Raw genomic sequence first — 14,989 nt, forward strand, 5'->3', positions numbered from 1 at the left:
GGGAGGGATTTTTAATTTTGTAATTTTTTATTTAACCTTTATTTAACTAGGCAAGTCAGTTAAAAACAAATTCTTATTTACAATGACGGCCTACCAAAAGGCAAAAGGCCTCCTGCGGGGACGGGGGGCTGGGATAAAAAAATGAATATATATAGGACAAAGCACACATCACGACAAGAGAGACAACACAACACTACATAAAGAGAGACCTAAGACAACAACATAGCATGGCAGCAACACATGACAACACAGCATGATAGCAACACATCATGACAACAACACGGTAACAACACAACATGGTAGCAGCACAAAACATGGTACAAAAATTATTGGGCACAGACAACAGCAAAGGGCAAGACGGTAGAGACAACAAAACAATGATTGAGTCTTTGAATGAATAGATTGAGATAAAACTGTCCAGGGACGGAGGGAGGAAGGGAGGGAGGAAAGTGATTGCAGAGAGAGGGATGCTCTTTCCCTGTGTCTCCTTTCAATGGCGACCATGTTCCTCTGTGTAGATAAGTAAACAGGATACTCTCACACACAGCAGAACCTCACAGACTGACAAACAGGCCACATGTTATTACAAGACTACGAACAACCCATTATCAATATGACACACATTTATCTCAACACACACACACACACACACACACACAGAGAGAGAGAGAGATTGATGCATATACACTCACACTGCAATAAACAAAGTGTCAAGGTAAAGTCTGAATACTGCTGTCACCAATATAGACCGACTCCTCTATTTGTAAATCAGATGTTCTCATTTCAATACAGATTAAATATTTGTTTTGGTTTTGATAATCTTATCTGTCTGGATCTGTACGGCCTGTCACTCAGCGCTCTGCCACTTAGCGCTCTTAATCCCTTCAATCTGCATGTTGCCATGGTGACCAGGAAAACAAGAGAAAAAAATAAACATTAATCAAGATTTAAATCAATGTTTACCATTTGAGCGAGAGAAATAGATAGAGAAAGAGACAGAGAGAGACAGAGAGAAAGAGGAAGAGAGACAGAGAGAGGAAGAGAGAGAGAAAGAGGCCTAGTATAGGGGATGTTCTAGTATAGGGGATGTTCTAGTATAGGGGATGTTCTAGTATAGGGGATGTTCTAGTATAGGGGATGTTCTAGTATAGGGGATGTTCTAGTATAGGGGATGTTCTAGTATAGGGGATGTTCTAGTATAGGGGATGTTCTAGTATAGGGGATGTTCTAGTATAGGGGATGTTCTAGTATAGGGGATATTCCATTATAGGGGATGTTCTAGTATAGGGGATGTTCTAGTATAGGGGATGTTCTAGTATAGGGGATGTTCTAGTATAGGGGATGTTCTAGTATAGGGGATGTTCTAGTATAGGGGATGTTCTAGTATAGGGGATGTTCTAGTATAGATGTCCTAGTATAGGGGATGTTCTAGTATAGGGGATGTTCTAGTATAGGGGATGTTCTAGTATAGATGTCCTAGTATAGGGGATGTTCTAGTATAGGGGATGTTCTAGTATAGGGGATGTTCTAGTATAGGGGATGTTCTAGTATAGGGGATGTTCTAGTATAGGGGATATTCCATTATAGGGGATGTTCTAGTATAGGGGATGTTCTAGTATAGGGGATGTTCTAGTATAGGGGATGTTCTAGTATAGGGGATGTTCTAGTATAGGGGATGTCCTAGTATAGGGGATGTTCTAGTATAGGGGATGTTCTAGTATAGGGGATGTTCTAGTATAGGGGATGTTCTAGTATAGGGGATGTTCTAGTATAGGGGATGTTCTAGTATAGGGGATGTTCTAGTATAGGGGATGTTCTATTATAGGGGATGTTCTAGTATAGGGGATGTTCTAGTAGTTACACATACTAGGTTATGTATACTAGGTTAGGTTACACATACTAGGGTACACATACTAGGTTACACATACTAGGTTAGGTGAACTAGTAACCTAACCTAGTAAGTCCTGTTAGCATCGTTATTAACTCATTAACAAAGACTGGTACAGTGAAACATGAAAACAAAGCATATGTAACCTAACCTAGTATGTGTAACCTAGTATGTGTAACCTAGTATGTGTAACCTAGTATATGTAACCTAACCTAGAATGTGTAACCTAGTATGTGTAACCTAACCTAGTATGTGTAACCTAACCTAGTATGTGTAACCTAACCTAGTATGTGTAACCTAACCTAGTATGTGTAACCTAACCTAGTATGTGTAACCTAACCTAGTATGTGTAACATAGTATGTGGAACCTAGTATGTGTAACCTAGTATGTGTAACCTAGTATATGTAACCTAACCTAGTATGTGTAACCTAGTATGTGTAACCTAACCTAGTATGTGTAACCTAACCTAGTATGTGTAACATAGTATATGTAACCTAACCTAGTATGTGTAACCTAGTATATGTAACCTAACCTAGTATGTGTAACCTAGTATGTGTAACCTAACCTAGTATATGTAACCTAACCTAGTATGTGTAACCTAGTATGTGTACCCTAGTATGTGTAACCTAACCTAGTATACATAACCTAGTATGTGTAACCTAACCTAGTATGTGTAACCTAGTATATGTAACTTAGCCTAGTATGTGTAACCTAGTATATGTAACCTAGCCTAGTATGTGTAACCTAGTATATGTAACCTAACCTATTATGTGTAACCTAACCTAGTATGTGTAATCTAACCTAGTATATGTAACCTAGTATGTGTAACGTAGTATATGTAACCTAGCCTAGTATGTGTAACCTAGTATATGTAACCTAACCTATTATGTGTAAACTAACCTAGTATGTGTAATCTAACCTAGTATATGTAACCTAGTATGTGTAACCTAGTATACACAAAAACACGTACAGACACACAAACAAATCAAAACACACATCCATGCATTTTAGTCATATCATGTGGACATTATAAACAAAAGAATATGCTTTGGACACATACTTGCCTTCAAAAAGTATTCAGACCTCTTGACTTTTTCCACATTTTGTTGTGTTACATTTAAAATGGATTAAATTTAGATTGTGTGTTACTAAACTACACACAATACCCCATAATATCAAAGTGGAATTAAGTTTTAGAAATGTTTACAAATTAATTAAAAATGAAAAGCTGAAATGTCATGAGTCGATAAGTATTCAACCCCTATGGAAAGCCTAAATAAGTTCAGAGCTGTGTTGGAATACTCAACCTAACTGCACTAACCGTATTATTTGTGACCTAAATTGAGAATATAGTATGCTTATTGGTCATAGTATGGATGTAGTTAGTATGCCAAAAGTTCTTGGATGTCGTACTACGTTCGCCAAAATACGAAGTATACAAACAGTGGACACTATTTCCGTGCTTTTAGGGCCCATAATGCAATTCTTCGGAAAATGGGCGTGGCTTTACATTGTTTTCAGATTTGAAGAAAATGGCAGTAAAAAGTCAGACGAGAGCAGATACAAATTCATTGCTTTAACTAATTATGACAAATGTTAAGAAAATGTTGAGCAATGTAATAATGTAATGACTTTTCAAATACGTTACCTTACACGTTATGTTGGCTGACAATTTGTTAGCTACGCTGTCCTTACGAACCACATAGCATATCATTACAGCATTATGTACCAGTATGTCGGCTAGCTACCTAACGTTAGTTGGCTACTTATACATCAAACTTGCCAGTATATTAACTATATTCTATCTAACTAACTACCCAATGTTTATTGACTTGATTATTTCCGTCAAGTGGTTCTCAATGGACATTCGAGTGCTTTCGTAAATTCGCTCTGGCTATTTACTCTGATTTCAGAGCACTATCGTCTGAGTCTACCAAAGCGCAGAATAACTGATGAATTTACGAACGCTCAACACCCGTTGACTATGTCTAGTGTCAGTAAACGTCGGCAAAAAAGCATAATTCAATAGTTGTCGACAGGAGTTAGTCACCAACACTCTGGATAACCTGAAAACTGCCTAACAAGCTCTGCTAGGGGGAATAAAATGGTCAGAGTGAGATGTTCTCTCATTTGTGTCTGGAAGTAGCTAGCAAGTTAGCCAGTTAGCTTGGGTGCTTTTCTGCAGTTGTAAGGTCAGAACGCTTGAATCAACCCTACTCCTTGGCTAGAGCGTCCAGTATGCACTCTGAACACTCCCAGAGCGAAACGCTGTGAATTTACAAACTGACACTCTGACAATGCTCTGAATTTACGAATGCCCAGAGTGCACTCTAAGCGCACTCTGGCACTCCAGATTGAATTTAAGACCACACCACCGAAGTCATAAAATGTCTAGCTAGTCATTTGTTATGCTAACAAGCTAGCAAGAGGTTGCATAGCAACAGCATCAACTTCCGGTAGACAGGCAAAGCGCTAGTACACTCAATTGAAAGGATAACGTTTGTTTACAGTATATTAAAATTAACTAATAGTGTATAGCATGTAGTATTTACTCATGAAGTATGTAGTAACCTGTATGTTAGTATGGGTATTCGAACCACAGCTCAGGAGAACAATGTCACTGTACTATTCTACATCTGTTGTATCTTGTACACGTGGCGAATAAAAACTTGAAACAGTGCACACACAAACACACATAGGCCTGTATGAAACTCTATTCAACCTCAACGCTAACTCTTTCTAACTCTCACACTCTCCCGAGCGACACTACACACACACACACTGGTAATGTACTAAAGTAAATCTATTAAACCTGTCCAAGTCAGTGACTGATGATTATGGCCTCACGGTAAATATCTTTATTAGCATAAGCAAATCAGAGACTTCCCTAAAGCATATTAATCTAATTTGTCAGCGATTGTTCACACACACACACACACATGAATGCACAACGCACACACACGGAGCAGGATTGCATCATACAGAATGTTTTCTTTGTTTTCAATGTGGCAGATTTTTATTTGGAACCATTTCAAACTCATACTGTGGTACTCAATGTGGTCTGTCAGAGAACTGTCTTCATAAAAAACAGATAATGCCAGCTGCCAAATGATGACTGTCTATCATCTGCCATTAATTGGGATTTTACAAAAGGAGGGAAATCGTAATTATCCGTTTTAAAACTGTAGATCATCATTTCAAACATGCTTGGTGAAAACTCAGTCATGTTGGTTTTTAAAAAGAAAAGAAGAGACGAAGGGAAAAGGAAGTGTCTGTGATAACATCCAGGGAATCCCCAAACCCACTATCCAGAGTCTGGCTCACCGTGGCTGTGTGAAGCGTATCTCCGGTCTGATCTGCTACAGAGCAATTTGCTGCTTACAGTCAATCATACACACACAAACGCATACACATGGGACTTTACTTTCTACAAGTGATAAGCAATTAATTTATCAAACAGTTATCTGAAAACCACACCTGCCCAATTATTCATTAATGGATAGGCTGCAGTGCAGGAATTTACAATTCAAACAAAACATCAATGACAATTAAAACTAAGCATACCACCAACAAGATCTTTCTCCAAACGTCACATTTCAAAGTGTTTTTGACATCCTGGGTTTACTCCTGCTCAGCATCGTTCTGTGTCTCCAAACATTACATTTCGAAGTTAAGGGTTAAGGTTTGGGATACGGTTAAAATATTACACTTAGGCATTCATTCCAAATGGTTAAGTTAAGGCTTAAGGTTTTGTATAGGTTCAAAACATTACATTTAGGCATTCATTCCAAATGGTTAAGTTAACCTGTTATGGATAGTGGGCAGTATTTTCACGGCCGGATAAAAAACGTACCCGATTTAATCTGATTATTACTCCTGCCCAGAAACTCGAATATGCATATAATTATTAGCTTTGGATAGAAAACACTCCAAAGTTTCTAAAACTGTTTGAATGGTGTCTGTGAGTATAACAGAACTCATTTGGCAGGCCAAAACCTGAGAAGATTCCTTACAGGAAGTGCCCTCTCTGACCATTTCTTGGCCTTCTACACTCTCTTTATTGAAAACTGAGGATCTCTGCTGTAACGTGACACTTCCTACGGCTCCCATAGGCTCTCAGAAGGCGGCAGAACGGGGAATGATGACTTTGCAGGCCCTGGCTGAAAAAAGGTAGCGCATTTGGATAGTGGTCGACCAGAGAACCATGAGACTGAGGCGCGTGCACGAGGCGACACCATGTTTTTATTCTTTCGTCTTTGAACGAAAACAACGACTCCCGGTCGGAATATTATCGCTTTTTTACGAGAAAAATAGCATAAAAATTGATTTTAAACAGCGGTTGACATGCTTCGAAGTACGGTAATGGAATATTTTGAATTTTTTTGTCACGAAACGCGTCGGGCGCGTCACCCTTCTTTACCCTTCGGATAGTGTCTTGAACGCACGAACAAAACGCCGCTATTTGGATATAACTATGGATTATTTGGAACCAAACCAACATTTGTTATTGAAGTAGAAGTCCTGGGAGTGCATTCTGACGAAGAACAGCAAAGGTAATCAAACTTTTCTAATAGTAAATCGGAGTTTGGTGAGTACCACACTTGGTGGGTGTCAAAATAGCTAGCCTGTGATGGCGCGCTATCTATTCAGAATATTGCAAAATGTGCTTTCACCGAAAAGCTATTTTAAAATCGGACACCACGATTGCATAAAGGAGTTCTGTATCTATAATTCTTAAAATAATTGTTATGTTTTTTGTGAACGTTTATCGTGAGTAATTTAGTAAATTCACCGTAAGTGTTCGGTGGGAATGCTAGTTCTGAACGTCACATGCTAATGTAAAAAGCTGGTTTTTGAAATAAATATGAACTTGGATTGAACAAAGCATGCATGTATTGTATAACATAATGTCCTAGGCGTGTCATCTGATGAAGATCATCAAAGGTTAGTGCTGCATTTAGCTGTGGTTTTGTTTTTTGTGACATATGCTAGCTTGAAAAATGGGTGTCTGATTATTTCTGGCTGGGTACTCTGCTGACATAATCTAATGTTTTGCTTTCGCTGTAAAGACTTTTTGAAATCGGACAGTGTGGTTAGATAAAGGAGAGTCTTGTCTTTAAAATGGTGTAAAATAGTCATATGTTTGGAAAATGGAAGTTTTTGGATTTTTGAGGAATTTGTAATTCGCGCCACGCCTATCATTGGATATTGGAGCAGGTGTTCCGCTAGCGGAACGTCTAGATGTAAGAGGTTTTAAGGCTTAAGGTTTTGTATAGGTTCAAAACATTACATTTAGGCATTCATTCCAAATGGTTAAGTTAAGGCTTAAGGTTTTATATAGGTTCAAAACATTACATTTAGGCATTCATTCCAAATGGTTAAGTTAAGGCTTAAGGTTTTTGATAGGTAAAAAAAAAAAAAAAAAAACAAGGTTCCACAACTGGGATTTAACACACAACCTAACACACAACCTTCAGATCCGGAGTCATGGGATTACGAAATGTAAAGGTTAAGGGTTAAGGTTTTGTAAAGGGTTAACACTAGGACCACTAAAGTAAGGTCTTGTAAAGGGTTAATAACACTAGGACCACTAAAGTAAGGTTTTGTAAAGGGTTAATAACACTAGGACCACTAAAGTAAGGTTTTGTAAAGGGTTAATAACACTAGGACCACTAAAGTAAGGTCTTGTAAAGGGTTAATAACACTAGGACCACTAAAGTAAGGTTTTGTAAAGGGTTAATAACACTAGGACCACTAAAGTAAGGTTTTGTAAAGGGTTAACACTAGGACCACTAAAGTAAGGTTTTGTAAAGGGTTAATAACACTAGGACCACTAAAGCGGTCATTTGGACTGCTAATGAATGTAGTTTTTGTATTACTCCACCATTTTACAATTTTTAAAGTCATGCCCCCCTCCGTCCTTGACGTTTCCTAAATACGTCTATAAAACACACTGTTGTTGTTATAATCTTAATATCACATACAGAACTGGAGTTTAGGAAGGCGTGTCATTTTTTTAAATGTTTTTTTCCATCATTGCGCCTCCTTCCGACAGTAGGGCCTGCTCTCCTTCTCCTGGTGCCGTGCCCAGTTGATAATCACCCTGAATGTGCCATGCCTAGATAGATAATCACCAGCCTATGCATGGTTTTTAATTTCAAAAATCCAAATGAGTTTTTTATGTTTCTAAATACGAAGTATACATGCACCAAAAGCACACTATGCTATTCTTGTTTCATGCGCATATGGGCAGTGTGCGTCACAGCTGGATAGGCTGTGTTTCTGCTGTCAAATTTCATGACATAACCTACTGCGTTACTGCTAAAACCAGCTTTTGGTTGGTCTTAAATATCCTTATCAGCGCTGCCTGAAATTAGCACTTTGGAACCATGTTTTTAAGAACACACCTCAAATATTTCCACCCTTCCCGTCTGAGCGCAAGCAAGCTGATATAAGACAGGTAAATTGCTGACCCTGGCATTAGGGCGTTTGACACTAGTGCCGCCTTAACGCCATCTGAAAATAGAGCCCTTTCTGTACTTTACTATGGCGAGTGTTTGTCTGTGTGTGTGTAAATCATGTGAATGTGTTCAGTATGTCCGTCTGTGTATGCCCTCCTCCAACTTCTCCTCGTCCTTCTTACCTGGCTCCTGTCCTTGTCAACCTTCTTGAAGCACTTATTGAGGGACAGGTTGTGCCTGACAGAGTTCTTCCAGCCTGTGGGAGCATTGGCAAAGTAGGGGAAGTGTTCTAGGATCCAGTTGTATATCTCCTTCACCGGCAGCCTCTTGGACGGAGCGTCCTCAATGGCCATGAAGATCAGGCAGCTGAAGGAATAGGGAGGCTTACAGTTGGGGTTCCGATCGGCGTCGTACGGCAGGTCCCCGCCCGCTATCGGCGATGGCGGCATGTTGTCGTGGTCCCCATCGCCGCGGTTACCGGCAACACCCCCTTCGCCACCCACGGGGCTGACGCTGCGCAGGACAGGGTCTCCGAAGCTGTTGAGCAGGTTCTTGCTCTCATGGAGCCAGTTGAGGTTGGTCAACTCCTCGTCCTCCATACCTGGGGTGGAGGTGCCTTTCTCAGGCTTGGCGGCCCCGCCGGTGAGGGGTGCCAAGGGGAGGGCCAAGGGGGCGGGGAAGGCCAGGTCCAGTTCCTCTGCCTCCTGCAGCGAGCTGGCCTGGTAGAGGTGGGAGAGGCTGGCGCTGGCCACGCTGATGCCAGACGCCTCGGGCTTCTTACTGGGGGGCATGACGGGACCCATGGACACCACCACCACCACCTAGACTCCTGGAAGTCAGATAGAGAGGGGGGTTAGTGTTAGACAGTTAGTCAATGGAGAGAGAGAGAGAGAGAGAGAGAGAGAGAGAGAGAGAGAGAGATGTTGGTGTTAGACAGTCAGGAGAGTGAGGGTGGGACAAGAAAAGTATTATAATATGTTATTATAATACGTTGTGTTACTATTGTTATAAACATTGTCCTTACGATTCCATCATGACAGCCGGAGGACATAACGTTACACACACATACCTCATGCAAACTGACTATTCTGAATACTCCAAATTACACCCCACACACACACACACACACACACACACACACACACAAAATATATATATATATATATATATATATATATATATATATATATATATATATATATATATATATATATATATAAAAGCATTGTTTTTGGGACAAGTCACTCACTCAACCCTAAACCTCATCTAGATCTATTACTGAATAATGTGGCGACTCAGCAAGATGAGACTAAATTGCTGGGTGTAACCCTAGATAGCAAGCTGTCATGGACAAAACATACTGTATAGACTCAATGGTTGCTAAAATGGGAAGAGGTCTCTCCATGATTAGGTGTTGATCTGCTTTCTTGACATCTAAATCAACCAGGCAGGTCAAACAGGCCCTAGTTTTGTCACACCTGGACTACTGCCCAGTTGTGTGGTCATGTGAGGCAAAGAAGGACAAAGGAGAATTGCAGTTGGTCCAGAACAGAGGAGCAGTATTGCAGTTAGACGTACACAGAGGGTGAATGTCAGTTGTGTGCATGTCAATCTCTCCTGGCTCAAAGTTGAGGAGAGATTTACTGCATCGCTATTGGTCTTTGTGCGAGGTGTTGATTGGTTAAAGGTACTGAACTGTCTGTCCAAGCAGTTGGCACACAGTTCGGACACTCATCAGTACCACACAAGACGTGCAGCCAGAGGTCTCTTCACAGTTCCCAGGTCCAGGACAGAGGCTGGGAAACGCACAGTATTAATCTAGAGGTGAAAGAAACGCACACCTGTTCAGGCGATTTGCTGGTTAGCGGAGTAGAACACTTGAAAAATTAAAGGAGAGCCGCACACACTAGGAGCACAGATGCAATAATTTAATAACTCTGATTTACCACCCCAAGATATCCCTGCACAATGTCTATTTGCGCCCCTACTGGATGGAAACTACAAGTGTAATGGCTGTGCTCAATGCAATGACACTTTTAAATGTAGATCCTTCAAACACCCCCAAACAGGGAAACAGATCCCAATCAAAGGTGTTATCACGTGCACCACTAAGGCAGTTATTTATCTTGTAACTTGTCCTTGTGGTAAAATGTATGTGGGTAAAACAAAGCGCGAATTAAAAGTATGAATCTCGGAGCATCGTATCACCACTGGGTGCAAAAACTTGACTTACCCAGTTGCGGCCCACTTTTTGGAAGAAAACCACTCGATTTCGTCCCTATGTTATATCGGCATCGAACATGTCACCCTCCCTAGGAGAGGGGGTGACCTCGACAATTTATTGTTGAAACGAGAGGCTGCCTGGATCTTTAATTTAAAGACCCTTGCTCCCTTCGGTCTCAAGGTAGACTTTGATCTGAAGTCATTCTTGTGATTATTGTGATTTTGCTATTGTAAATGTTTGTAGGCCTATGCAGCCAAATTGTATCTATGATCGTATGCTATCCATGTTTTTGGTATGTTATTTTTATATCTGAAGATTAACCAATGATATCAGGCCACACCTGGCCATGATTACAGACATCTGTGTGTGCCCTTTGACACTATATAAACTAGTGACCCGCAGTGTTTGTCATCATACCCCCTGATGAAGACAGCTTGTCTGTCGAAACAACGGTTATTCAATTATTGCATCTGAGCTCCTAGAGTGTGCGGCTCTCCTTTAATTTTTCAAATGCACAGTATTAACACCCTAGAGTTCGATTGATGCACCGGAACGTCAATCTAAGTTACATAACAAAAAAATCCCCATCAAAATCAGTCAGTCTAAACTACAGATATTTTTTTGCATTGGATCCATTCATCAGTGTCGCACTTTCACATCTGCGATGAAAGATGGCAGAGCTAGAGCGGTGTTTGTCAGACCTTGAGACATCCCGAAAGTCAGTCTCCTCACGTAAATGTCAGTTTGACGTACAAAACTAATGGGACCCCACTGTGAAAAGGGGAGATTCCCACCGATACGATGTTGTTTCATTTTACTCTATGACCCCCACAAGTTTCACGGGACTCGTCTGAAGGTAAGCAGTACGGGTTTGAAAAAAATGAATGGAAGTATGAAGTTAGTTTTGTTCCTACCCCCCAAAAAAAAGGGGTTAAATATGTGTAAAAAAATAAGATATAAAAAAAACCGAAGGAAATATGTAGTATATCTCCTAGATTTAGGAAAGACACTTCAAAACCTTGTTTCTTATATTTTTTGAATGTCCTTTTTCCCATTGTGTATATGTTATTCAATGCATTCCTATGGGCTTTAGTAGTAAAGGCCAAAATCGAATTAAATAAAATTGCTAAATGATCCATAGTATGACCATCCTAAAACAATTCCATGTGCCAGCTTAACACCCCCCCCCCCCAACATCTTATACTCTAAAGAATGAAATAGAGCCATGACTAAACAAAATTCTCTGCTACCCCAGGTAACTCAAATTAGCAATACAATCAGATTTATAAAAACTGGTAAAAGAACACCTTATGGTATGACGGGGACTGTGAAGAGACACACACATTTTGATATATTTTGCATTGTATTATGTATTGTTTTATGTAGTGTTATGTATTTCATTTGTTGTGTTTTGTTTTCTGTTTTGAGCCTAGGAAGAGTAGTTGGTGATCCTAATACAATTCAAAATAAATAAAGTATGTTTTTCATTTGTTTATAGAGAAATACAGTAGCATTGTATTTGGTTAAACACTTTTTTTCCAACAGTGCTAAGCGCTGGCAGCAAGCTGATAGGTCGGTTGTTAGAACCAGTAAAGGCCACTTTGCCATTCTTGTGTAGCGGAAAGACTTTGGATTCCCTCCAGGCTGAGGAAAAACCCTTTAATCTGAACTCAGATTAAAGATATGACAGATAGGAGTGGCTATAGAGTCAGCTACCATCCTCAGTAGCTTTCCATCTAAGTTGTCAATGCCAGGAGATTTGTCATTATTGATCGTTAACAATAACTTTTCCACCTCTCCCACACTAACATCTAACTTACAATGCTTTTCTTTTAATATTTGTTTTTTAATGCATGAATATGATGGCTTACTGTTTGTTGTTGACATTTGTTGCCTAAGTTTGCCCACTTTACTAATGAAATAATCTCTAAAATAATTGTCAATATCAAATGGTTTTGTGATGAATAAGACATCTGACTCGATGAAATAACCAGGTCGTTGTAGCCCTAACCATCACATAACCAGGCCGTTGTAGTCCTAACCTTCACATAACCAGGCCGTTGTAGCAATAGCCTTCAAACTACCAGGCCGTTGTAGCCCTAACCTTCATATAACCAGGCCGTTGTAGCCCTAACCTTCACATAACCAGGCCGTTGTAGCCCTAACCTTCACATAACCAGGCCGTTGTAGTCCTAACCTTCAAATAACCAGGCTGTTGTAGTCCTAACCTTCAAATAACCAGGCCGTTGTAGCCCTAACCTTCACATAACCAGGCCGTTGTCTACTTATTTCTTATCTATCCCTCTCCCCTCTCTCTCTCCGTTTCTCTTTTCCTCAAATTCCCTATGCTATTTCTCTCTCTCTTTCTACCCCCCTCAATCTCTCTCTTTCACTCCTTCTCTCCCTTCCTCAATCTCTCTGTCTCTCTCTCGCTCTCTCTCTCTCTTCCTGTCTCTCTCTCACTCTCTTCCTTACCCCTGCGTATCTAATTGAGGTAACAATCATGTTTATATGGTTTAATCCGCCATTATCAGGGGATTTGTTTTACCAAAGCAGTCTCTGAAAAACACACTCACTCCCCCGTTCTAAAACTATTAATGCTCCAGCGGAGGCGGATGAAACCCAGACCGGTTTTACAGTTACACGCCATGGTAAACACGCAACATCCAGATTGGACCCCGCGCTCCCTTTAATTAAAAATGGGCGCAAGCAGGTTTCACCCCAAAAGTATATGAGAGATGAACTCAAGCATGTTACGGCTGGGCTATGGTTGAAACCCATAACATTTCCACTTGACATTTCTTTGACACTTTTTTCGCCCCAATTGGTAGTAACAGTCTTGTCCCATAGCTGTAACTCCTGTACGGACTCAACGAAGGTTGAGAGCCATGCATCCCCCGAAACATGACCCTGCCAAGTCACACTGCTTCTTGACACACTGTTTGCTTAACCCGGAAGCCTGCCACACCAATGTGTCGGAGGAAACACCATCCAGCTGGCAATGGGGTCAGCTCGCAGGCGCCTGGCCCGCCACAAGGAGTTACTAGTGTGATGGGACAAGGAAATCCTGGCCGGACAAACCCTCCCCTAACCCGGACAACTGCGCACACCCTCATAGGTCTCCCGGTCACAGCCGGCTGTGACACAGCCTGGGATCGAAACCCGAGGCTGTGGTGACGCCTCAAGCCTTAGACCGCTGCGCCACTCGGGAGGCCATCACCACCACAACATGCTCTTGCTGTGTTGAACTAGTTATAAGGCTAAGAGGAAATGTTGACTCTTTTCTGGAGGACAATGTCCAATGTGATAAACAGATAGGCTAGGCAAACACTAGCCTACACTACAATTTCAATGGCATTCTTCAAGTAGCATTCTCACAGATTGGAGCCGTAGCCTATTGCAAGTGGAGTGGAACAATCCCAAAATAGCTCAATAAATATAATTATATGTTATGAATTTGCAAAAAGTACACTATGTTATGTATTTGCAAACCGTACAATATGTTACGATTTTGCTAAACATATGATATGTTACGAATTCGAGCTAGGTGGCTAACATTAGCTAGCTGACTATTGTTAGCTAGGCTAGGGGTTAGGGTTAAGGTTAGGAGTTAGGTTAAAGGGTTAAGGTTAGGGGAAGGGTTAGCTAAAAGGGTTAGGGTTAGCTAACATGCTAAGTAATTGCAATGTAGCTAAAAAGTAGTAAGCAGTTGAAAAGTGACTAATTAGCTAGAAATGTTCCATTATGAAATTTGAACTCAAGACCTTTGGGATGCTAGATCTTTGCATTGTTGCCTGCCCTTTTACTGTAGTGGGCTAAATCAGAGACACAGAATGTTTCTTGGTAGTCTTAAGCAAATCTACTTTGAAACAAAAGTATACGCCTCACACACATGTTTATATATCATGTCAGATATAGAGGTGAAATATATTCCCATTTTGAGTTTGCATCCCATTATTACACGTTATCTACATCACAGAAGACTGAAATATAACAAAACCATTTGGCATAGAAACACTGGATTTTCAGCCTAAAAAAAAGTTGATTAATTATGAAATGATGAAAAATATGAATAACATTCCACCCATGAGGCCACTAGGTCATTTGACTGCAGAAAGGGGCTACCTATCTGTCTATCACATGCCTGTGGGAACCCTTTCCCAAAGACTCTCCAATAAAAATGGAATTATCAAACTCTCTCCTTTCTACTAAACTGCCAATAGGACCAAGCGCTGAATTGAGTCCATCAACTCCTGTCTATACTGAGCCTTTATTTAACCTGGCAAGTCAGTTAAGAACAAATAGTTATTTACAATGACAGCCTACCCCAGCCAAATCCTAACCTGGATGACACTGGGCCAACTGTGCACCACCCTATGAGACTCCCAATCACGGCTTGTTGTGATACAGCCTGG

At 40.6% G+C, this 14,989-nt stretch overlaps 1 protein-coding gene across 2 annotated transcripts in view; it reads right to left on the reverse strand.

Moving 5' to 3' along the window:
* LOC115161953 (forkhead box protein N3-like) overlaps nt 1-14,989 on the reverse strand; it is a 187,894-nt gene that overhangs the window by 108,544 nt on the left and 64,361 nt on the right. For both annotated transcript variants that reach the window (XM_029712809.1, XM_029712808.1), the window contains exon 2: nt 8,533-9,179. In XM_029712809.1, coding sequence (XP_029568669.1) covers nt 8,533-9,153 — 621 coding nt within the window. In that variant the 5' untranslated portion in view covers nt 9,154-9,179. The remainder of the gene's footprint in view (nt 1-8,532; nt 9,180-14,989) is intronic.

Source organism: Salmo trutta, chromosome 25 (assembly GCF_901001165.1).
Source record: "Salmo trutta chromosome 25, fSalTru1.1, whole genome shotgun sequence".
NCBI classification, from domain to species: Eukaryota; Metazoa; Chordata; class Actinopteri; order Salmoniformes; family Salmonidae; genus Salmo; species Salmo trutta.